General features: G+C 36.7%; 1 protein-coding gene and 1 long non-coding RNA gene across 5 annotated transcripts in view; one reads left to right on the top strand and one right to left on the bottom strand.

The window, feature by feature from the left end:
• JAML (junction adhesion molecule like) overlaps positions 1-16,387 on the top strand; it is a 31,511-nt gene extending 15,124 nt beyond the window's left edge. For all 4 annotated transcript variants that reach the window (XM_074215158.1, XM_074215156.1, XM_074215157.1 and 1 more), the window contains 5 exons: positions 2,187-2,412; positions 4,481-4,613; positions 8,715-8,763; positions 10,378-10,464; positions 12,165-16,387. In XM_074215158.1, the coding sequence (XP_074071259.1) occupies positions 2,187-2,412; positions 4,481-4,613; positions 8,715-8,763; positions 10,378-10,464; positions 12,165-12,293 (624 nt within the window). In that variant the 3' untranslated portion in view covers positions 12,294-16,387. The remainder of the gene's footprint in view (positions 1-2,186; positions 2,413-4,480; positions 4,614-8,714; positions 8,764-10,377; positions 10,465-12,164) is intronic.
• The window catches only part of LOC141507483 (uncharacterized), a 35,290-nt gene continuing 24,193 nt past the window's right edge, over positions 15,474-26,570 (bottom strand). Inside the window, exon 5 of the long non-coding RNA XR_012474166.1 lies at positions 15,474-26,451. This is a non-coding gene — a long non-coding RNA (uncharacterized LOC141507483). The remainder of the gene's footprint in view (positions 26,452-26,570) is intronic.

Raw genomic sequence — 26,570 nt, 5'->3', positions numbered from 1 at the left:
CTTTGTCCTTTACCTTTTACCTGAAGATTGGGGTCTGGTCTGCCTAGAGATTTAATTATTTATTATCATTACCTGGAGTCTTCTTTGATATCTAAAAGCCCCCCCCCTTTTTTTAGGGTTTTTTTTGGTAAGACAATGGGGTTGAGTGTCTTGCCCAAGACCACACAGCTAGGTAATTATTAAGTGTCTGAGGCCAGATTTGAACTCAGGTACTCCTGACTCCCAGAGCCAGTGCTCTATCCACTGTGCTACCTAGCTGACCCCAAAAGCCCTTCTTAGCAAGCACATTTATAACAATTCCAAGCTCTGTCCCTTCTGACCCTTGGTGGTGCCAACTTCTGATACCCAGACAGACTTAATTATTTATCTGAGACCATTTTTTCTCTCTCCTTCCTTTTTCTCTCCCTATTTAAATGAGAATATTTCAGATCCCTCTTTTGCTAGTGTGTGTCCCAACTCTTAACCCACTGTGCCATCGTAGTGGCCAATAAAATGCCAACTTGATTGGGAGAGAGCCCACATCTTACACCAAACCTCAATATGATGGGGAGTGTGAACTCCAAAAATCTGACAAATAGAATAGCCTTTCTAGGTATCACAGTGGATAGAATGCTGACCCTGGAGTCAGGGCCTCAGATTCTTACTAGCTATGTGATCCTGAGAAGGAATGTAATTTCAATTTTCTTAACTGACAAATGGGGATAATAGTCACATCTACCAACCGTGTATATGTGTGTGTGTGTGTGTGTGTGTGTGTGTGTGTGTGTGTGTGTGTGTGTGTAGGTATATGAGGGTACGTTTGAAGATCTTGTTGGAGTGGGGCAGATATTGCGGTGGGATAAAAGTGAGAAAGACCAACCAGCAGCTTGGTGTAAAAGGGCCTTCATTTTGGAAAGAAGACTATATTTGCTGGGTTGGGAGAACAGTGACCCCTCCCAGTTGACTCATTGCCATAACCATTTTCTTTGTTCTTCTTAACTTGAAAAACACCTACACACACACACACACACACACACACACACACACACACACACACACACACACACACACACACACAAAAATAGACACAGTGGAACAGTGAGGGTATAGAGCAATGGATTTGGAGTTAGGAAGACCTGGATTTAAACTTAGCTCACATACTTATTTGCTGTGTGACCTCGGGCAAGTCATTTATTTTTTTGTGCCTCAGTTTTCTCATCTCTAAAATTAAGGGGTTGGACTCAGTGACCTTATAGCTCCTTTCCAGTATTAAATATGTGATCCTAAGGTTTTAAGATTATATATGAAACCTATTATGAATGACTTGGTTTTTTTATAAGTATATAATAAATTCAATCAAAGTGATTTTGATTCAAAGTGATTTTACTTGTCTGTATCTTCTAATTTTCTGTTCCCTTCTGCTTATTTAAAAAAAAAAGATACTTCATTGAGACTCTTTGTTTTGTCATTATTAACATTAGTACCACCCTTCCCTCAACCAAAAACATTTTTAAACCTTCCCTTATGACAAATAAACACAGTTAAGCAAAACAAGTTCATACACTAGCCTTGTCCACAAATGCATTCCTCATTTTGCCCCTCTAGTCCATCAGCTCTCTGTTCTGATCTGGCACTCATATTTAATTCCCAGTCAGTCCTCTGGAGTGATAGCAAGGACTTTTTCTTACTTAACCACAATGTTCATCTTGTGCAGAGGACCCAGGTTTCTATGGAAACAATTCAACAGAAGAGGGTTTTAATATGGCTCAGTGATACTCAAGGGTCCTGAGTTCCATTCTTCATGTTCTCTCTGTGCCTTACTTTCTATCCAATAGGAAGAATAATCTAACTTGATTGCTAGGGACTGTAGGATTACAAGATACAAGGTGGAGTGAGGATATTTTGGTAGAGAGAACTACATTTTGGACTTCCAGAGAAGAAACTAGCATACTAGTGGTTATGCACCTATCTCACTAGAGGATGTCATCTACTGTCTTAGACTGTAAACAACTAATGGGCAGGGTTAGAGGTCATTTCAGGGCTAGATTCTGGACAGAGCCATGTATTAATTATATAATAAAGGCTTTCTTGTGATAATGCTAATGATTGGTTATCCACAGAGAGCAACAGGCATCTTGTGCTTATAAAACCCAGACCTGGCCCAAGCTCATACTTCGACTTTCTCTTGACTTTGCTTCACTATCTAGGAGGAGTTCGTGCTGTACTACTTTGCCAACCTCAGTGTACCTTTGGGGCCCTTCGAGGACCGTGTGCGCTTGGTGGGGAAAATCTCAGACAATGATGGCTCCATTTTGCTGCAGGATGTGAGAGAGGCAGACCAAGGCATCTATACCTGTGAGATCCAAGTCCATGAAGAGAGTGATATTTTCAAGAAGAGAACCATGTTGCGAGTGGTCCCAGTTAAGCCCCAAAGTACATAAATGCTTGGTCATGGGGAGAGCTCTATTTAAGGGACAGGAGGCCTGAGGCATAAGAGGCAAAATTAGGTTGCAGATATGTGTGTATGTTAGGAAAAATTGAATTGGGCCATTGGGTGGTATTTGTAGGAGGAAAAGATGGGTAAGAGCTTACTATGATTAATAATAATAATAATAACGATTGATAGCATTTGAAGATTGGCAAAGTACTTCATACATATTACCTCATTTGATCTTCACAACCATCCTGTGAGGTGAGCACCATAAGTATTATTTAAAAAAGATAAACTTCATAAGTATAAGATGTCAGAAACACATGACCAGATGGCATCTTGAAGAACTTCTAGGGGTTTTAGAGGATGATGAACTCAATATGAGAAAGTAGTGTGACACAGCAACCAAAACATGATCCAAGTTGCAATGAGAGAAGCCTTAGTGTCTCAGATTGGGGGTGGGGGCAGGGTGAAGAAGAGGTGGAGGGAAGGGAATGAGAGGTGATAGTCCTGCTCTGCCTTGGTGAGACTACATTTGGAATATTAGGTTCTATTCTGGGTGCCACAGTTTAGGAAGAATTTTGATAAGCTGGGAATGCCTAGAGGCACATAAGCAGGACAGTGAAAGACCTTACAGTCATGTCACTTGAAGATCTGTTGAATGAATTGGGGTTATTTTAACTCAAAAAAGAATAGATTTGGGGGCAGGGAGGGATTTAACAGCTGTTTATAAATATTTGAAAAGGGCAATCTCATGGAAGAAGGATTTTAGAATCATTTTTCATGGCCCTACAGGTCAGAGTTGGGATGAATGGATAGAAACTGCAAATGAATAGATTTAGGTTGCTATTTTGACCTTTTAACAATTAGAGTTATTAACTCTTTTGGAGTTATGTTATGATGAAAAATTATATGTTTTATGCAAGCTTTATTTGTTTTTTAGTTGTTTTAGGTTCATTTATAGGGCATTTATGAAGAAACTAACACAAACTAATTATAATTGATCCTTTGTGGAATTCGGATTTTGGTACAAATTTGGCACAAAATATTCAACGCTAGGACAAAAGGGGAAAAAAATTTCAGCACCAAAGGAGTTAAAATAGAATAAGTTTTTGTAGAGGTCTTCCAACTGAGACTAAATGATCACTTATGAATATAACAAGATCTATCTTCCTTACTGGTTAATAGCACTGCCCATAGTAAAGTAATGTTACATTGTGACTGAAGAAAGGAGAAGTTAGTATTAAGAAACACAATCTTTAGACTTAAATCTTAATGTCATAGATTTAAGAATATTTAGACATAGTGCTGGTAGGAGCAGAATGGCTAGTGATGGAGAGCACAAGATTCTAAGTCTGTGAGAAGGCTTAAGCGAGCCTAGTAAGCCATTAAAAAAAAGTGATGCTGCTAGTGAAGAAAATCTGGTATTAGTAGAATATTAAATGTCTTCTCTATCTACCCCCCCCCGACCTTTTCACTTTTTTTTGGCAAGGAAATGGGGTTAAGTGATTTGCCCAAGGCCACACAGCTAAGTAAGTAATAGGTGTCTGAGAGCAGGCTTTAACTCAGGTCCTCCTGACTCAAGGGCTGGTACTCTATCCACTGTGCCACCTACCCCTTTCCTTTGCTACTTCTAACTCACTTTTAGGGCATGTGGGAATTTGGGAAGTAAGATTAGATTTTAGGTCTCAAGAACTACTGTCCTGGGGTGGCTAGGTGGCACAGTGGATAGAACACTGGCCCTAGAGTCAGGAGGACCTGAGTTCAAATTCAGCCTCAGACACTTAATAATTACCTAGCTGTGTGGCCTTGGGCAAGCCACTTAACCCCATTGCCTAGCAAAAACCTAAAAGGAAAAAAAAAGAACTACTATCCTAATAAATTAATCTGAGATGGAAATCAACCTACCTCCCAATTCCTAGCTACTTGTTAAATATTTGCCGAATTGTCTGGAAACATCAGTGTTTGAACTCATAGCGAGCAAAGAGTTTGATTCTTGGTTAAGAAGGAGTTTTAGGAAGTATCTAATACCAGATCTCTTTACTATTTGTGTCTGTCCTCAAACACTAGAGCCCACAGAAGCCTTCAGAACTGATGTGATGGGTAATTATCAACATGTGATCATAGTAGCGATTGTTTGCATTACCATTATACTGCTTGCCATCCTGGGAGTGGTTATGAGGAGGAGTCATCGCCAACACAGGTATTGGAAAAGTCACACTAGGCTTTGATGGATGGATGCTGAACCTACCTTGGGCCTTTCTCTCTTTTCTCCATTCTTGGGTAAAGAGCTCCTATTTTATAACTATTCTTTTTACTATTGACTGACCACATATGGGAAAGAGCAATGAAGTTCTGAAAGCATCAGCTTCTGTTGAAAGGACCATTTAGTTTTGCTATCTCTTGAGTAGCTGAATATGAATTATCTGGTTGGTACTTTGAGGGTGGGTATGCCATACTGGGTGGTCTTTTGCCAACATTTCCCTCATTACCAAACTGATTCCAAAGTTCTTCAGAGAGACCTTGAGAATGTCCAGGTGATCATTAGTTGAGCACCTTCCTTGCATGAGTTATCTATAAAATAGTCTTTTTGGCAAATGTTAAAGACAGCTGTGTCCTCTGAGTGAACCAGTTGTAGTGAGAGCAAAAGGTAAGAGATGACAGAGTGACAGAAAGACTTTAGCACATGAACAAAAATCACACAGGAAGAGGACATGGACTGTGATCTATGTTGATGGAGACCATATGGAATCATTGATTCATTGAAATATTGTCATAATTATTCATGACAATTAATAATACCAGACTTTATTTGTTTTGCCATTTGCCACACTTATAGAATGTATATGCCCCATCCCTAATTTGATGATGTGTGGGTAGGGGAGGTAATTCTATATTTCTAGCTATGAACATATTCTTCCAGTCTCTGGACCTGCCTTTCCAACTGTCTAATGCCCATCACCACTTGGATGGTCTATTGCCATCTTAAATCCAAAAGCTCATTATCTTTACACCAATTTCTTTATTTCATTTTTTAAATTCTGATCATTCATGTTTGAGATGCTGGTGCTTCTATTGTTATATTTTTATTTTATTTTAAAAAATCTAATCCTTTATCAAGTTGTATCAGAGGCAGTTAGTTGGCTCACTAGATCTGGAATCAATAGAACTTGAGTTCTAATGCTGCCTCAGATACTTACTAATTAATGTGACCTTGAACAAGTCACTCAACTGCTGTGGTCTGCAGTATCCAGATTTGTAAATAAGTACATTAATACCACCTACTTCTCTGAGTCCTTTTGAGGATAGAATGAGATAAGATTTATAAAGCACATTGTAAACCTTAATGACCCATATAAATGATGCTATTAATCTATTTCCCTCTTGCACTGATTTGGCCATGTTATTTCTAGTTTCAAAATTAATCATTGACTTCCTATTGCCTACTGAAGATAGTTCAGATGCTTGCTTGGCATTTGGGGCCCCTTCCCATTATTTAGGGGTACACTATCTTGTGTCATTATTACACACACATACGTTTTTCCCATCAAAACTTGGAGCCTGTAATGTTCGTCCTCCTTCCTCTTTGCTTATTGAAATTTTATCATTTTTTAAATACCAATTCAAATACCATGAAGTTTTCTCTTATCTTTTCATGCTTAAATAGCACTTTGTTTTGCAAATCTACAAGACACTTAGCATATAATCTTATGTAATTGTGTGTTTTCTGCCTAGATGTTTGACTGATTGAATTTTAGCCCAAGTTAAATATATTTATGTAAGTAAATATTTAAGGGAAAAAAGACTGTAACCGAACACCAATTAGAAATGATTTTTGGTTAATCAGCATAGATAATTGAGATAGAAAATGCATTGAAATGCCTGCAGTATTTGTCTGATCCTTGAAAGTGACTTTGCTTGTAAATTCTATGAAGGAAGTTACCATTTTTTCCCCCATTTCCATGCCCCCAATACTTTTCACATAGGAGGCAACTTGGGTAAAAGTTTGTCAACTTGGTAGTTCTGGTCAGTTGCCTTTGTAAGAGGTTCTTGGGCTGATTAGAACTTCTTAAACTCAATATTATTGTTTTTGTTATTTCTGTTGAAATCTTCCCAACCTCCCATATGAATTAGGATCTGAATTGCCCTCATTCTAAAATATTGAAAATGCCATTAATTTTTAAACTGTACATAGTCCTTAGTTTCTTATCAGTCCTTTGTAGATCCACATCTCTCTGTTTAATGAACTAAGGACAAAACCTTTTTAAAGATCAAGTCACTGTGGCACTAAGGCAGTTTTCTTAGGCAGCATGGTATTGTGCAAAGACCACTGGGTGGGGTCTCATAAATCTGGGGCTTGATCATTAGTTCTCATATTGACTAGCTTTGGGATTCAGGGAAATTTACTTAACTGTCTTCTAGGTTTTATCTTCTATACAGGATGATAAATAGCTCTTGTGTAAGCAAAGAAATATTTCCTTAGTGTCATCTCCACCCCTCTCTACCCCCACCCAAGGAAGAATTGAACAAATATTTGCATCCATTGGATTTATCCTTCCAGTTCTGCCATTTCTAGCTCCATTGGTATCTCTCTTTCCAGTAGTAACTGACAGAGGTGTGATGCAGATCACCAGAGCCGAGGACAGAGATATGGAGGGGGTTTAGGACTAACAGATCAGCCAGTCCTCTCAGTGTGGGTAGTTAAACAATTCTATAAAAATTCTCAGAGGCAGTGTGATATAATGGAACGGACACTGATCATAAAGCTGAAACACTAGCTATGTGGTAGTAAATGGGCAAATCTTTTCCCCACTCTGGGCCTCAGTTTTTTCCCTATGAGTGAAGGTATTGGGCTCAGTGAGTTATTCGGGCCCCTTTTAGCTATAACCTGTGTATGAAGTCAGCTGTCTGGGAATCCAGGAGCCGTACTTCTGCTGCCATCTGGCGGTTCAACTTCATAGTGCCATCCTGTTTCCCTTCTTGTATTAATGTTTGTCCTTCATTCCTGAAGAAGACTATGACATCTGGGAAGTGATATCATGGCAAGCAAATAAATTGGATTTGAATGAGGGAATGCTGTGCTAAGTCACCAGTCTCACTTTCTCTTCCAGAGCCATCTGGGTCCAGTGGCCAGATATGAGTCAGGACGACTGGAGATGACCCTGGATGCAAGGATTTCAGGGTTAAGTGACTTGCCCAAGGTCATACAGCTAGTAAGTGTGGTGTCAGAGGTGGGTTTGTACTCAAATCCTCCTGATTTCAGGGCTGGAGCTCTATCCACTGCACCACCTAGCTGCAAGACTTGAAGAAAAGTAAGGGTTGGCTCAGAGAACCAAAGGGATGAAAGTGATTTTAACTTAGTAAGATTTTATTGTCCTTACACTCAGGTAGAATAGGTGCTTATCTACATGGGAGGGGGAGAGACTAGAAAAGTACCTAAATATGGTTTATTTGAGACTTTTAACAAAAAATAAAACCTTTTATTCCATCATTAGATAAAAGGTTTAAAATTAAATGAATGTACCCCTGGAAGAAGCAAAATATTAACTAAAACAACTCACACTAATGTTTGATGACTAGTTTTAGGATCCTCTTCTGAGAGTAAATTTTAATTCCCTGGATAGAAGAGAGACTATGAGATTATTGGTCACTGTGAAGAAAGGAGTGCTATCAAAATAGAGTGAAGGGAGAGAATATTAGTGTAAAACATCCCATGCTTCAAAATTCTGCATAGGCTGATCCTGTAAGACATGCTGCTTTTTATTCTTTCACTAGAGAAGCCTTATATAAAGCAACTGATAATTTTATATAGTATTTAAATACCAGAATGAATGCTATAAGCTTGTAGAGGGGTTTAGGTCTCTTTGAATATATCCTTATTCTTGATAAATAAAACTTAAACAGGTAGGAAATCCCTCTCCTTAAAGATCTCCAAGGAGATTCTATAGTTTGTCTCCTGGTCTATTTGTAACAGTCTCTCTCTCCCTAAATTATTGGCCTTGAAGTTGATCTAATGACAACTGAGACTGAGGAAAAGCATATATGTAATGGAAGAAAAGAAAACAGACTCCAAAGAATATTACATTCTACTAAAGGACCTGCATTTCACAGATGCTGTTAGAATATTTAGTAGCTGATCCAAACTAGGTTGGGAGGGTAAAATATTTATGAGTAGCATTAGGTATGGGAGTAGATAGAACTCTCATTTCTGTTTCCTAAGGTTCTCTTCTCCACAAAAGTTCTGTACAAAAACAATGACCTGGTGACTCTTAACTATTAACTCCATGTTTTATTTACTTTGCAGATCAGAAAACCACCTGGAGAATACCAGAAAGGCTAGACCAGAGGTACAGGTAAGTGGATTCTCTTGTCATCTTGTTGCTTTGTCTTCTGAGCTGTGGGAAATGATATAGATAAAAGTTATAAAAACTATAAAGTACTGTATAAATTTTTGGTAGTGGTGTTTTAGCTGATGAGGAGAAAGTGGGGTTGAAGAGAGCAGATGTGACAGCTTAACTTTTATATATAGATATAGATAGATTTTATTTATAATACTTATACTAAGTATATGTACTATACACATATCCATAGTAGTATATGTTTGTATGTGTGTGTGTGTGTATAGTTAGGTCGAACTAACCTTTCTTCTGTTCCCCAAAGTTCTTTTCTCCATAAAAATTCAGTTTGAATTTTGTGTAAATTGTGAAATTTGTGTGAATTTTGTGAAAATTGTGCATATTTGTGTGCATTTGAGTTTACACTTGAGATGTGACATCAGGCAGTAGATGGACAACCAGTTTCAAAGTCAGAAGGAGCTGGACTAAAGTCCCACCTAGTGACACTGGCTATGTGACACTGGCAAAGCAACTCATTAAACCTCTCAGGGTTCTTGGCAACTAAGTCTAAAAGTTGCAGAGTAGGTGCTGACCTACATTGGTAGATGCAGTTTCTTCATTTGGAAGTTTCCTATTTATATAATGTATGTGTAGTTATAGCTATCTGTTTCTATAAATGTAAGGCTGTTAGGTGGCACAGTGGCTAGAGTGCCAGGTCTGGAGTCAGGAAGACTCAGTCTTTGTGAGTTCAAATTGGACCTCAGAGATTTACTATCTGTGTGACCTTGGACAAGTCACTTACCTCTATTTGCCTCAGTTTCCTCATCTGTAAAATGAACAGGAGAAAGAAATAGAAAAAGCTCCCCAGTACCTATGTCAAGAAAATCCCAAATGGGATCACAAACGATGAAATAACACAATCTATAAACAGCAGGATAACTTTTTTTAAAAAAATATTTCTCAGGGTGGCTAGGTGGCTCAGTGGATAAAGCACTGGCCCTGGAGTCAGGAGTACCTGGGTTCAAATTCAGTCTCAGACACTTAATAATTACCTAGCTGTGCGGTCTTGGGCAAGCCACTTAACCCCATTGCCTAGCAAAAACCTAAAAAAAATATATATTTCTCTAAGTGTTCCTTTTTCTCCATATTATGTTTTTTGTTATATGTGGCCTTAGATAAGTTCCACAGGAGTCTGAAAATCTCTAGCTGAATGACATTGTTTTGCCTAATATAGGGGAAAAAATATAATTTGGAGATTTAGTCCTCTAAGAGCTTTCTGCACAGTTCACTGAAAGGTATCATTTATTGGTTAAGGCCACCCTACCATGGCTTTAATTAAAACAGATTACACAAGTTGACAAATGCTGGTCTTTTGCTGGTGTCTAAATATCCAGATCAAAACAATGTGTTTGGTTTTTGAAAAAGCAGGTTTAGATCCTGTGTTAATACTCTTTCCTGACAACTTAATTCTCCTGATGAATGAATGAGGGATAAGACTAATTCACACAGTCTGGCTCTCATTGTTTCTTTGGTCCTTTCTAGTTGAGTGATGGGCTTAAGTCTTGGGACTGGAGGTGTCTTGGATATGGAGATCTACTTCATTTTTAAGAATCTCTTTTTACAATGTTGTAGGCACATATTTACTCCACGGTAACTACGGCATCTGTGACTGAGGAAGAGGAGCCTAGCAGAGAATCAGAGGCCACCTACATGACAATGGTAAGAAAGTAGGCTTGGCATTGCTGAGTCATATATGCTAATGGTTTTGGAAGGACCTGAGATTGGAGGAGGCTGAAGATCTGTTTCTCACAAGTCAGAGTGTAGGTGGGAGTCGGGGCAAGGGTTGGGGGATGAAAAGACCTGTTTATTGGAGATTATTTTAATTTACAAAGAGATAACTGGATTGAACAATATTGTCAAACATGCTCTTGAAATATATTTAAGTAGTGAAAGACCATACACCTGAAGGTCTGCCCTAGGTGGACCCGAGTTAGGCAATATCCTGCCAACAGGATATTGAGAATGTGAGAATAGGCAAGACTAGAATATAATAGCAATGTCATCCCTAGGTGAGAAATGACTTATTGAGCTATTTCTGGGGTGTGTCTGAATTAGTAACCAGACTTATTATGATGAGACCCTCAGAATGCTGTTTTATTGCAAGGGACTTACTTTCCTTTTGGGTGAAGATATCAACAGAGTTTATCAAGTCTTAATGTTAGAGAGTGACCCAGTAAATTGCATACTGACTCCTGAGTAACAGTATAAAGTTTGATTCTGGTCTTTTTGTTGTTCAGTTCCCCTGGGGAGTACCACACCTAGAGCAGTCATAATGACATTTCAGGGAAGAGGAGGAATGGGGCTGGTGGTGAACAAGATGCTATTTGTAGAATAATTATAGTGAATTAAGTCTTTTAAGGAGCAGTGTTTATTTCAGTCTTGGGTATGGTCTTTTTGTTTCTCAGAATGATGGTGCTTTATCTTTTCTCATGATAACAAATGAGATACCTAGCTTCTGATTGAATTCATCTGGCACAGATTCTTCCTGAGCAATGATTAAGTCAGCCAGAGTAGTATTAGCTTCATTTGGAGTATTAGTTAGATTTTTCCTATTTCCTGTTATCTGCCATTTTTATGAAGTGGTGCAGGAGTAACCAAGTCTCAACCTACTATTATTGTAGCTGCATTTTGATTGTAACTGTGTCCCACCAGCTTTAGTGACATTCAGGAAGTTTGAGATGAGGAACTGATATTGGTGGTGATGACTTGTGATCTTTAAGACTGATTTCACTGATTTCCTGTTGAATGGCTTTGTAAATACATAATATAGAAAATCTAGTAATTGTCTTGTAGGAGCTTTATTTCTTACCTTAGAGGATTGGTCTGGAATCTTTGAAAAGCACACTGGTTTCACCCTTTGACTATGTGGCTTCTACATATATCTAATTTGACACCTAGGTGGCAGAGTGGATAGGGTGATGATGATATTTGTCCTTCATTCTTGATAACCATGACATCAGAAAGGTGATGTCATGACATGTGTGTGAAGAGGGGATGCTTTCCTAAGTCTCTACTGCATATCATGGCATCATCTCTCTGATGTCATGGATAGGGTGCCTGCCTGGAGTCAGGAAGATTAATCTTCCTGAATTCAAATCTGGCCACTTTTACTAGCTGTGAGACACATTTTACCTCAGTTTCTCCATCTGTAAAAATAAGCTGGAAAAGGAAATGGTAAACTGCTCCAGTTATCTTAACCAAGAAAACCCCAAGAAATAGGGTCACAAAGAGTTGGATGTGATTGAAAATAGCTGAACAGCAAAAATTTGATATCTAGGTCTGACATCTCTACTCTTTAACAAGTATATTTTGTGCTCCTGACAAATATATTTTGTGTCTTTGTTTCTCCTATTTCACAGCTACCAGTTTGGCCTTCCTGGAGAGCAGAACAGAATAAATCATCTGAGATAATGCCAGAGAAAGAACAAACTCTTGAACGACCAAGGTTTACCATCAGACCCCTAACAAAGGAAGATGAATCTCAGTAGCCCTTGATTCCTCATTTTTCCTGAGCCACATCTATAGTTGACGTCCTAAAGCTCTCTTGCAGTTTTCTCTGTTTGTTGCTTGGATTGAGGGGTTGGAAGCAGAGACCTTGATTTGGGGTGGAAAGAGACTAGATCAGGAATGGGCTAGAGGGTTGAAACTTAATAGAAAATGCAATTCAGCAGACTGTTTTAAAGTATTTGTTGAGTGTGGAGCCTTCTGGGGATTATATAAATCATGGCTAAGACATGGTCCTTGACTGCATGGAGCAAGTATGCAACATTGTTATGATAGTATAAGTTATAATGAAGAAACTTAAATCCATAAATCATATATCATGTCATTTTCATAATCATAAATCATTCATAAACATAAATGCCAATTCAAAATACTTTGTTTTATAACAACTAAAAATTGCATGTAAATGAATGTAAAATTTTCTTTCTTTTCATCCTTCCCAGTTCTGCCCTCCCCTTTTTTGATTCTGGCTGAGGACTAGCTGAATAATGGTTAAAACAAAAGGGTTCTGATGATGAATTTATAGTAGGTAACTCCTTCTGCAGCATTATATCCAGGAGAAAAAACTGGCTACCAGTGCCTCATAGGTGTAAGATATGGTATCTGACAGTAGGGGGAGTGGGGTGGGAGAAAGTGTTTGTAAACCTGAAAGTAAAGAGAATTGAATTTGATAGAGAAAGAAGATTTAGAGCTCCATGTATGTGATAAAATGTGTCTTTGGTATAAACACTTCAATATTTAATCAATCTTAGAATTTGGAATATCTCTTTCCAATCACGAGACTTGAATATACTCCTAATCCAGGTCCTCCTGGTCTCTCTGGCTATAAATGTGTATTATCTTTCAAGTTCCAGAATTATTCTGTCTCCACATATTTTCATTGCCACTTATTTCAAATCAAGTTTTTCCTCAACTCCCCGGGTCACTTGGGGAGTATTTAGCAATTTTATCTGGTCTTCTTGTTTCTATTGCTAGCTGCAGGCATGGACTAGCTGTTAAAGTCTAGCATTTTCTCATGTTATGTTCCTCTAGGTACTCTGTTCTATCCAAACTGGATTAATCTCCATCTCCTGTATGTTTCTTATATTTTCTTACCTCAGTGACTTTTCCCAAGCCCAATTCAAATGTGACCTCCTCTGGGAAGTCTTTTTTTTTTAAATTTTTAATTAGAAAGATTTTATTTATTTTGAGTTTTACAATTTCTCCCCCCCCAATCTCACTTCCCTCCCCCCAACCCCCCACAGAAAGCAATTTGTCAGTCTTTTCATTGTTTCCATGTTGTACATCAATCCAAATTGAGTGTGATATGAGAGAGAAATCATATCCTTAAAGAAGAAACATAAAGTATAAGAGATAACAAGATCAGATAATAAGATAGCAATTTTTTTTTCTAAATTAAAGGGAATAGTCCTTGAACTTTCTTCAAACTCCACGATTTTTTATCTGGTTACAGATGGTATTCTTCATTGCAGACAGTCCCAAATTGTCCCTGATTTTTGCACTAATGAAATAAGCATTGTCCATCAAGGTTAATCATCATGTTGCTGTTGGGGTGTACAGTGTTTTTCTGGTTCTGCTCATCTCACTCAGCATCAGTTCATGCAGATCCCTCCAGGCTTCCCTGAATTTTCCTCTGGGAAGTCTTGTATAATTCCCTGCATGTTAGTGATATAATTCCCCATTTTAATTTCACTTTACTTGCATCTTTTATATTCTTATTATTCTATATTATAATTATTTTTGGAGGTTCTGCTACTAAACTGTAAGCTGTAAGAGATCAGGAACCTTTTCTTTTCTAAACTTTGTATTTTTCCCAGTGCCTAGCACATTTGTATTCTGTAGACAGAGGAATTCTGTATCTCAGCATCTCTCTGGTTTTAATTTCAGGTCGAAATAATAAATGTTTGTAAAATGAAATTGAATGAAACCATTGATTTTTTTTCCTTTTAAAGAAATACTTAAAAACAGGGATGAGTGAGCTAGAGGTGCTGCTAGACAGGACAGGATGTTTTATAAAGAAAGATAAGAAATAACCTTTGCCTCTATAGTTTCAGAATTCAGTTTTGGCATCTCCCATTTCAAGGATGGGAAAGGGGATTATTGAAAAAGGTCTCTTTTAATACCTTTATACTCAGTTTTTTTTCATAAACACAGTTTGAAAATGAAAGTTCAAGGAATGCTCTGAAGATTTTCTACAACACAGTCTGAAATCATGAGGAAAAAAAAACTGTCCCCAATCTTGAATCTGCTCATTCCCTAATACTTCCCTACCAAAAAGATAATTTTAAATTTAAGAGAGTTGGGAAATGTGAAATTATTTAAGCCTTTCTCATTTGTTATTCCACCTCCTCCTTTTTAATGAGTCTAGCTGCTGAATATCTTTCGTCTGTTCAGGCCAGCACTTAATAATGTCTCATTATCAAAAATATTAAGCAAAGTCTTACATTGATACAGCTCATTACTTCTTATTTACTTTTGCTTCTTATGGTGGCCTATATCTCAGTAGGGAGCCTTTAAACACCATAATCCTGGAAAAATATGAAGGAGGGAACACAGTTTTAAAGATCTGTACAAATGAAAGTAACAATTTTCATCTCTGAGTTGGTAAGATGTTCCTAAAAGCCAACTCCAAATGTAACCACAAAAATGTACTTCAAAGCTAGGTATAAGTGATTTATCTATGTCCCCATTTTTATCCATTAGTGTGAATAAGAGAGAATTGATTGTGCAGACACTTAGATTTGGAGAGTTTTTTTTTTTAACCCTGTAGGAAGAGGCTGAGAACCTTGAGTGTGCCTATTTGAACATGCATGAACTTTCCTCCAGTCTGGGTTGATGTTTTTAGATCCTCATCACTACCTTGCCCTTTGTTTTTTATTTTTGTTTTTTAAGAGAGAGATAGTGCTTGCATCAGCAACTTAACCACAACTCAATAGCCTAAAAAGTGAGTTAATTATATTGTGAGAGAAAGGGAAAGAAGTCTGTTCATGTAGCTATTGACAGCTTGGATTTTGAGAGAAATGCTTATTTTTTTAAATTTAAATTTATTTTTATTAAAGACATTATTTGAGTTTTACATTTTTCCCCCAATCTTGCTTCCCTCCCCCCTCCCCCCCCAGAATGCACTTTGTCAGTCTTTACTTTGTTTCCATGTTGTACCTTGATCCAAATTGTGTGTGATGAGAGAGAAATCATATCCTTAAAGAGAAGTCTAAGAGGTAACAAGATCAGACAATAAGCTATCTATTTTTTTTTTAATTAAAGGGAATAGTCCTTGTACTTTGTTCAAACTCCACAGCTCCTTATCTGGATACAGATGGCACTCTCCTTTGCAGACAGCCCAAAATTGTTCCCGATTGTTGCACTGATGGAATGAGCAAGTCCTTCAAGCTTGAACATCACTCCCATGTTGCTGTTAGGGTGTACAGTGTTTTTCTGGTTCTGCTCATCTCACTCAGCATCAGTTTATGCAAATAGAAATGCTTATTAGTAATATTGGGGAGATCTGGAATTTTTTCCCTTTATTTTTCCTCATTCAAAATGCTGTCCTTGTGAAGGACATTGCTGATAAATGAGATTGCCCAAATCCTTTAGTACATGATTTTCATCCCAACCAACTAGAAGACCTTCTAAAAGAGAACTAATTTAGGTGAATTCTGGTCCATTGTATTTTACCATTGGATAGATCCCTTTTGTCTAGATTTCCCCAGTGGGATGAGTGTAGAGATAGTCTCTTTGTCTGAGAGTGACATGATCCAAAGTCCTCACTAGAATAAGTCTGCCTCTATTATTATATTAATTCTTTCATTAGTTATGACCAATCAAACTTGACTTTTTAACCCATTCTGTAAGGGTATTTTAAGGGTATTTAAATGTTGAGCAGCTTCCAAGATTCATCTTTGGTTTCTGAGAGCACCACTGATCTCTTTTATTAATTATTTGTTAGCCTTAACTATTAAAATGATTGCTAATTGCCCAGAAATGTTTCTCAGACTCTTTGTCATGATTTCTTCCCTTGATAATGATCTGTTCATATCCTTTGACCACTTATCAATTGGGGAACAATGTTTATTTTTACAAATTTAAATCAGTTCCATATATATTTGGAATATATACATATACATATACATATATATACATATACATATATATACATATACATATACATATATATATACCATACACATATAGGACTATATATTTTTTATCAGAGAAAATTGTTATAAAGATTATTTTTTCCAGTTAACTGTTCCTTTCTAATCTTAGCAGTCTTGTATTTACTTGTGCAAAAATTTTAAATTCAATGTAAACAAAAGTGTTTACTTTATCTTCTGTGAACATCTATGTTTGTTATGACCTCTTCTCCTAGGGATAGACTTGACAAATGATTTCTTTTTTGCTCCTGTAGTTTATGATGTGACCTTTTTATATGTTGGTCATATATTCGTTTTTTCCCAAGACTGTGAACAGACTCAGTAATGAAGATTTCTGTGCTCATAGAACCTTCAGCAGCTCCCTTAATGTTCCATATAATTGTCAATATAATCTTCCTGTGGTGGACTTAAACTATTTTTCCTCATCAAAAATCTTCAAGGATTCCCTATAATTGTTTAGTATGAAATACAAATTATTCAGCCGAATATTTAGACTCTTTAACAAACAGATTGGCTCCTTAGTTGCATGCCTTTCCAGCCTTGTATCACTACACTTGATGAACTTTAAGAGATGGGTTAAACTGGAATACTAGCTGTTTTCTTGAACCTTGCACACTATCTCCAACCTCATTGCAGTCATGCATATCTTCCCCTGTGCCATCAGGACAGTCCATTTTGATCTTTCCCTCTCAGAATCTTTGACTTCCTTTTACATTCAGTTTAGATATTACTTCCTCAGACAAGTCTTTCCTGATTTCCTTTTCCTTCTCCCAATAATTGTTCCATTTAGTAGCATAGTAAAGAATATTGTCCTTGAAGTCAGGAATCTCGAAGTTCTAGTTCTGTTCTTCAAATATTCTGGCTGAGTCACAGTGGGCAAGTCCCTTATTAATTCCCCAGAAGAACTTATTTGTGCACATATTCTGTCCCTTCATCACTTCCCTTATCCCTAAATTCTTTCATGGCAGGGGTTCTATACGTTTTATAATAATAATAATAATAATAATAATAATAATAATTGACATCTATAATAGCTCTTTGAAAGTGCTTTATGTATAATATTTCTTTTGACAACAACTCTGATAGCTAGATACTATAGTTATTATTTTAATTTTTCAGATGAGAAACCCGAAGTCCAAGGAAGTCGTGACTTGCACAGAGTCTCATGACTAGGAAATTTCAGAAATAGGATTTAGATCCAGTTCTTTCCTGATTCTAAGACCATTATTCTTTCCCCTTTAATACAGGATCTTCCCTATCCTCTACCTTCTTTCCACTCAGACATTTTATTTTAAAAAATAAGCTTTTGTTGATATGGTAAACCACCATAGTATCCCATATAGTCCTTTCTCACCCCTTTTTGACAAGCCACTCCATATTTTTTGGGGGAGAGAAAAAGTCAGCAGAAATAATAAATACATTGAAAAAATTTTTAAAAAGTGCAATATATAACATTTGTGTATCTCCTACCTCCACAAAGGGTTAACTTGGTGGGATCCTTTTCTCTTCCTTCAAGTCCCACTTGATCTTTAAAATTTTGTTACATTTACTTTTGATTTTTTTGATATGTCATTGTTCATTGCATTTATATTCTGTAGTTGCTGTATATATTGATTTGGGGTCTCTTCTTATTTCTCTTCACATCAGCTCATATAATCTTTCCATGCTTTTCTGTTTTCATCCATTCTGTTTTCATTCCATTACATTTATATGTACCAAAGCTTGTTTAACCATTCCCCAGTTGATGGACATTTACTTTGTTTCCAATTCTTAGCTTTCACAAAAAGTATTGCTTTAAATATTTTGAAGTATATGGAGCTTTTTTTCTAATCACTGACTTTCTTGAGGTTTAAGTCTGATAAGGTAGACTCTGATTCAAAGTGTATAAATATTTTGGTCACTTTATTTGTATAATTCCAAATTGCTTTCCAAAATAGCTCCACCAATGATGTATTCGTGTACTTATCTTCCTATAATCTTTCCTACATTGACTATTGCAAGTTTTGGTCATTTTTGCTAATATGCTAGATGTGAGGTGAAATCTGAGGATTATTTTGATTTACATTTCTGTTATTAGTTATTTGGAGCATTTTCTATGTGCAGTACCTTTGAGAACTATTTGATCATATCCTTTGATCATTTATCTGTTGGGAAATCACTATTACTGTTATTTACATTTATTAATTGATTATATATATCTCGAACATCAACTCCTTATCAGAGAATTTGATACAAATATTTTTTTCCTCTTTTTTTAAAATCTCTTCTTATTCTAGATGCAATAATGTTGTCTGAACAGAAGCTTTTTGGTTTCAAGTAATCAAAGTTATATAATTGCCTCTATCTAGTTTGGTTAAGAATGTTATCTCCTTTACTATCTCATTTAGAAGACATCATAAGTCTTTTAACTAATTAAGGTTAATTTTTCTCCAAAAATTTGTTTGGTTCCACAATTTTCTATTCTTAATTTTTATATTAGACTTCTCCAAAACTGATAGAGAGATATTAAAGTATCTTGTCACTATTATGTTATTTTAAAAACCTTTTTGAAGCTTAGAAAATATTTCCTTTATGAATTTGGATGCTAAGGCATTTGGAGTGTGTAAGTTTATCATAGATATTGGTTAGTTGTCCTTTGTATTTTCAACATTGTATAGTTTCCTTAGCTATCTATTTTTTGAGTTTTGTTTTTGCTTTGTTTGAATCATGATGACTATTGCATAGTAATTTTTTTCTTGTTTCCCTCAGTTTTATTTTACTTGTGTCTTTAGTTATATATTATGTGCTTAGGTCTTTACTTAAATATTTCTTAAAAGCGAAACAGATTTCTTTTCCAATATGTCATTATTTTTAGTTTTATTGGATTGTTTACTATATTCACATTTAAAGTTGTAATAGTTTTATCATTTCCTCTGTCTCTAGATTTCTTTTTCAAGTAATGATTTCCCTCTTTTCCTAGTATTTCCTAGTATTATGTTCCTTCAGTTACTTTAATCTTTTTAAAGATGATCTTGTTCCTTTTATCTCTCTTACCCTCACTCTGGCTCCCTTCTTCTAATTTGTCAGCCCTTTCCCTTGAGAAGCAGATGACCTCTATGAGTTCGACTTTAAACATATGTTAACCTTCAGAGTTTATTCTATTAATGCAAATGTTAATCTCCAGAGTTTGGTCTCAAGAAAGAGCAAATATTAATATATACTAACCTCCAGAATTTGACCTCAATAAAGAGTAAAACAGAATTAGGTTAACATACACATTTATTAATATTTCTCTATTTGAAGGCATGTGTGGGGAGATCTGACTTAGAGAAGCAACCCCCCCCCCCAGATGGAATCTTAAAACTGGGTTTTATATACTATTTGAATATTAGATGGTGGGATCTGAAAAGCCACTTCTGGCTTGTCCAATCAAAGAAAAGAGCTGTCTCCATCTTTGAATGTGGCGGGACAATTTGGATGGGGAGGAGTTGCTGTATTTCAGAAATTCCATTAAAAGGAAGCAGTGAGAATCTTTCCCCTTCTAGGATACCAACACATACAGTAACTTGATTCAATGGGATTTGTTGTTTGGGGCCAAGACCCTTTAGGGCTTTATTAGTTTTTTTTCCTCTCCTGCTTTTATGTGGTCATATATTTTTCCCCTCCTATTTCCTCTGTTAGTCAAGTAGATTTCCCCTTTCTCTTCTGTCCTTCAGCTAATCCTGTTCATTAACTTCTGTTCCCCTTTCCAAAAAGGATTTCTCTCTATTATCCATCTTCCCTTTCTATTTACTTGTCTGGGTAACACAATGAATAGAGCATAGGTCCTAGAGTCAAGAGGACCTGAGTTCAAATGTGTTCTCAGACACTTGGCACTTATTTATTAGCTTTGTGACCTTGGATAAGTCACTTTACTCTGATTGCTTCACATCCAGTGCCATCTTCATATATCCTGATCCATATCTGGTCACTGGACCAAGGTGGCTCCTGAGGAGAAAGTGAGACTGATAACAGCACAGCATCCCCTCACTCAAATCCATTTCACTTGCTTGTTATGGCATCACCTCCCTGATGTCATAGTCTTCATCCAGAATAAAGGACAGACAAGAAACTTGTTATATCCTCATTTTCTAATTCGTGACTCCTATAATAATTTAAGTGCTCTCTTTTCTCAGTATTCTTCATACCATCAAAGCTTCCAAGATATTCATTCCAGGCTCTCCTCTCTAGGTACTTACTGCTACAGCCTTTGCCCCATGGATTTCTTCTTTCCAATGTGCCTCACTCCCAGAATAATGGTAATTACTGAAGGTGTCTCAGGAAAGAAACTGCCCCACAACTGAGTTATATTCTCTCTTTTTTGGCCCTTTTTGCTACATTTTATTGAAAATCTATGTCCTTACTCTCCCATTCTCCAAGGTGTTTCCAAATGCCACCTTCCAGGACAGATTTTTCCAAACACTAAATACCCCCCCAGGTTTCATATAGGGAAAGGTTCTCATTGCCCTTCACCAGCCATTTCTTTTCACCCATAGGTGTATTCATCATTAGAACTCCCTCCCACCTCCAGAGCAAGGTCTCCTTTCCTCTTTCATTTTTAATCTTTCAGTTTTCCTTCTCCACTCTCCTTTAGGCTCGTCTGTTTTTGAGACCACAGAGGTCTCAGATATCTATATCTATATCTATATCTATATCTATATCTATATCTATATCTATATCTATATCTATATCTATATCTATATCTATATCATCTATATCATCTATATCATCTATATCATCTATCTCTATTTCTATTTCTATCAATCTCTCTTTATCTCTATATCTATCTACATACATATATGCATATATATGTGTATATATATATATATATATGTATATATCCTGTTCATCACTTTGCTATTATCTCTACCAGATTTCACCTTCACCCTGGTCTCCTTGTATATCTTAGAAAGAAGTCTGTTATAAAGATTTTTAAAATTTTGTTTTTTTCTTTGTTGCTGTTGCTATCCTTATCTGCTGCATTTATGCACAGCTCCTGCATTTCTGTTGCTTGGGGTATTCAAGATGCAAACAATTTCTTCACTTCTAATTTTCTTTATAAAAACATGTCAAACTTTTTTTTTTATTACTGAAAGTCTATTCTTTGTCTTGTATGGTTAGGCTCAGATTTGCAGGATAGGCTTACCTTGAGCTGTTTCCTGAGCTCTAATGTTCTTCAGAACACATTCCATTCCCTCCTCTTTTTTCCAGTGGGTGCAGAATAATTTTGCATTATTCAAATGTTTTTTCTTTTATATTTGGAGGTCCTGATGCCTTGCAGAACTTCTTGTTTCTGAATTGAATTGTTAAACTTAATTACTATGTGTCTTAGAGTTTGTAGCTTTGGTCCCCCCAGGATCTGTGAATTCTTCCCGTTGGAATTTCATTTTCTGTGTTTAGAAGTTCTGGGCAGTTCTCTTCTTTATTTCTTTATTATGCTATTAAGATTTTTCATCTTGTCATGTTGTTTTGGGAGACCTGTGATCCTCAGGTTGTCTCTACACATCCTGTCCTTGTGTAGAGAGCAATTTTCTTTTAATGTTATTGTTTTTGCTTCTCCTCTTCTAGTTTGCCTTTCCCATCTGTGTATTTGCATTGCCTCCTCCTCCTCCTCCCCCCAATCTCTTCTTTTCTGTTATGTTTCTTTTATGAGGCTTGTCATTGAAGATTCTAATTTTTCTATTTTGCTCATAATTTTTCTGTACAGGACATAAATTCTGCTCTCATAATTCTCATTTCTCTTTTAAATCACTCTGGAACAGATTGTTGTAGTTCCATTTTCAAATTATACAAAGTCCTCTTCTCATCTAGTGTTATATCATTTTTGGCACATTGTAATACTTGTTCACAGATTCCTAAATTTGTTGCTTGATCTAGAAACTATATTTTCTCTGTTACTATTTTTCCTGTTGACTTATCTATTTCTTCTTTCTGAAATATTTGTTCTTTCTCCCTACTTTATCAATCATTTTCTGACTTCTTCCCTTCTGATTGTGGTTTCCCTAGAGGCTGACTCTCAAAGCATCTTAGCCTTTTTCCCACTGGACAATTCATGGTTCGCCAGGATAAGTCCTTGCCCAGCTGACTTTGGGTGGTTAAGACCTGGCCCCAGTTGGAGGCGTTTGCATTTCCCCTCAGACTCGGTGTAGTGCTGCATGCACCGTACATGCAGTGTTCTGCTCCTCAATCTTCCAGTCCAGCATTGGCAGTTCAGAGCCTATTTTCCCTAGCACCAGAAGTTGGTGCAACCCCACTGCTGGTAGTATGCAAAGTAATGGAGAAATACTGAGCAAGCTCAGTGTTAGCTCCCGGGTTTTGGGATTCTGGCTGTCCTAGGCCATGGAGTCAGCTAAAATTGCTTTATCTTTGGCACATAATTTCTGTTTTGGAGAGATTTGAGAAGCTATGGGGAGCAGAAAAAATGTCTAATCTTCCATCTTGTTGTTCACATGACCTAGAGGTCCTAGACTGTTTATTTTTAAATGCTTAAATTAAATTTACTTTTCAAATACTAATATGCTTTTTTCTTCCATTCCCTTTTCCCTTCTCCCACTCCTCTGAGAAAGAAAGAAAAATAAAATTCCTGTTACAAACATATATAGTTAAGTAAAACAAATGTCCACATCATCTATATTAATAATATAACAAAAAAACCCGAACCATGATTTGTAATCTTAATTCATCACTTCTCAGGAGATGAATAAGCCTCAAGATTAGTCATAATGCTGATCAGAATTCTTAAGTCTTTGACTTTTTTTTTTAATTTTTGCAAGGCATTGGGGTTAAGTGGCTTGCCCAGGGCCACACAGCTAGGTAATTATTAAGTATCTGAGGCTGGATTTGAACTCAGGTACTCCTGACTCCACAGCTGGTACTCTATCCACTGTGCCACCTAGCCACCCCAAGTCTTTGACTTTACAATATTGTTGTTGCTATGTAATCTATTCTCTTGGTTCTGTTCGCCTCATTCTGCATCAATTCTTTCAAGTCTTCTCAATTTTCTTTAAAACTATCCTTTGACATTTTCGTTGCATAACAATATCTCATCATATCTATTTCCATAAATTGTTCAGCCATTCACCAGTTGGTTGCAACCTTCAATTTCCAATTCATTGCCACCATAAAAAGAGCTATAAATATTTTTGTGTATTCTTAGAGTTTGTTTTGTTTAGAATTATTCTCTTTAATCTACCCTCCTTCTAATTACCTCCTTTCCCTTTTCTCTTATATTTGTTTTCCTGTTGAGTGAAATGTTTTTCTATACACAGGTGTATGAATATATTTTTACAAGCTGTTATTATAGTCCTCATTTTACAGATTAGGAGACTGAGGGTCATAGATTAAGTGACTTGCCCAGGGTCACATAGCTAGGCAGTAGGTCTTCCTAACTCCAGCTCCAGTACTTTATCTACTATGTTACCTAGCTGCTACTGTAATGACTATTTCTAACCAAATCATTTTCCTCTTCTGATTTTTGATAAATGTTTTCTTGGCACTTAATCTTTTTTTAAAAACTTTGTGTTTTTTAATTGCTTCATAAAATAAAAACATTTTAAGTAAATTGTGGGAAGGAAACATATTTTATATTTTCTTTAATCCCACATACAGCATTTGTTATAATGCTTGTGTATATGATAAAAGTTTACTAATTACTTGTGGGATAGAATTTTTACTTTTATTTTGAATTTTTAGGGACCAAAGAGGGTCCATTGCCACAGGGATTGAGGAAAATGGCTGGTTTCCAAATTCAATTATGCATTAACAATGCATTGATTTTTTTACTTCTTTCCCCAGCTGTAAAATGAGAGTGGTGATCCTTGCCTTTTTGAAAAGTTGTGAAGGATTTTTAGACTTCATAACTGAATAGGGTTCTTTTAACAGTATGTCCTATAAAGACGTAATTCTTATTTAACTCTATATAGATTTATCCATTTTATAAATTATTTGTGAAAAGTCTAATCTCTGATTGCCTTTCTCTATATCTCCATATCAACTAATATCAGCAATCTAAGTCATCTTCCTTGTTAATTTCTATGGGACAAAAGAAAGAAAATTAATTTTAAAATTTATCTAAACAAAACACAATAAAAAAGTAAATCAGGGAAAGCTAGATGGCACAGTGGCTAGAGCACTGGCCCTGGTGACAGGAGGACCTGAGTTCAAATGCAGCCTCAGACACTTAATAATCACCTAGCTATGGGACCTTGGGCAAGTCACTTAACCCTGTTGCCTTGCAAAAAAAATAAAAAAGGTAAATCTGTTGTTACCAGAAAACAATTCTAAGCATAAATAGAAATTATATTTATCTGTTACTTTGGTTTGTCCATTAAAGCTGATAATTAGAAGTTAGTTAATAACATAATCTTTGGGCTAATAGTATCATGGGAAGGGATGAAAGTTGTTGATCTATCTCATATGTTTCTATTCCTTAATCCTTAACAACTTTTGTGGCAATTTGTAGCTACTGAATAGCAAAATGGGAAAGGACCTTAGAAGTCATTTAATCATAGGAATATAGGGTTTGGAATTGGAATGGACCTTAGAGATCATAGGATTGTAAAATAAAGAACTGCAAGGATATTCAGGAATCATTTTACCCACCTTTAAATTTTAAGAAATAAGGCCCAGAGAAATTAAGTGATTTTCCTATTGTTAATAAATAGCTGTCAGATCTAGTATCCTGATCTTTTCATTCTTTTATCATACAGCCTCTTTGTTGACTAATAGTTTAGTCCTGGGGCAGAAAGAATCATATATACTAGATATCATAAGGGAAATATATGGAATAACTCTCTTACCATGTCCCTCTGTCAGAGGACTTCTGACTCCTTACTTCAGCCACTCTTAACTTCAGGGTGGAAAAATGGGTGCTCTGATGCCTAAAATGTCAGTTTGTTTCCTTTAAAAGGGAAGAAATTTGCTCCAAGCATTGCCAAACCCAATTCCTTCCCAATGTTGATAATAAAGTTTCTGAATGTACTCAGGTGGGTCTCCTTGGTTTCTGAGCTACAGTTTTAAAGTCCAGGCAGCCTGTAGAAGGAAAAAAGAGGAAGCCGGCAACATCAAACTGAATATTTCCTGCACTTGGGCAGACATGTGCCTGCTTGATGATGCGGCATCCTTGGGCTTGCTGCAGATGAAGAGAGAGTGATGGGACCAAAGGCCAGTAAGGAGGATGAGGGTCTGGACCAAGCTAAGAAAGGGGGTAGAACCCCATCCTGTTATGGCTCTTGACTTAATAGGGATGGCAGGGATCAACTAACCCAACCTTCCCATTTTATGTATGATCTCTGTCCCAGTTGAATAAGGGATAGAAATTCTAGGTAATCAGCAACTAGCCACAAAGCTGCTTTTAGCTCTGATAGAATCATGGATAAGTCTTTCTCCCACCCCATTGCTGTCCCATTTTACAGATAAGGAAAGCACAGAAGGATTGTTGCTTATCCAAATTAATAGAGGGATTAGTGACAGAAGATTCAGGTCCTTTTCCCTCCAAATCTAATGCTCCCCACCTTACATTAACCTGTCTCCTAAAATTGAGTTGCAGCATCAGCAGTCTTGGCCAGGATTTCCCTGTCAAAATATTCAGGGCAGATTTGGATATAATTCTTGAACCACTGATTTATGTCACACTATATGCTAGAGCATCCCCCAGTGGCTATATTGTAGCCAAGGGGAAGAGAGAAGTGTAACCCTTCCCTCCCCCACTCCATTGGCTTCTGTTTAATACCATCATTCCAGTACACCTGGCAGGATGTACTGCTGATGGCTACCCACAGAGAGCTCAGGATGAGGGCAGCCAAGGCTATGTTGGAAAGGACTTTAGTTTCGGTCATATGAAAGCTTGAAAATCCTTTCTCAGGGTTCTAAGGGTATATTCTAAGGTTATGGATGATGAGAATTTATCCTACCTGGAGAGTAGCACCTGCTCTCTACTCTTCCCTCGTTTTCCTCCCTTGGTACCATCCCTCTGTGTCCAGTGAAAAAAAATAGAGAGAGAGAGGTCCATGTCAGATTTGAGGACTCTAGGGACAGTTAATTTATGAATTTCTTTTTTTCATATGCTTAGAATAACTCTGAAAAAGTCAT

Source organism: Macrotis lagotis, chromosome 1, assembly GCF_037893015.1.
Source record: "Macrotis lagotis isolate mMagLag1 chromosome 1, bilby.v1.9.chrom.fasta, whole genome shotgun sequence".
NCBI classification, from domain to species: Eukaryota; Metazoa; Chordata; class Mammalia; order Peramelemorphia; family Peramelidae; genus Macrotis; species Macrotis lagotis.
The sequence above is the reverse complement of the archived record's forward strand: the minus strand, read 5'-3'. Positions and strand labels throughout refer to the sequence as shown.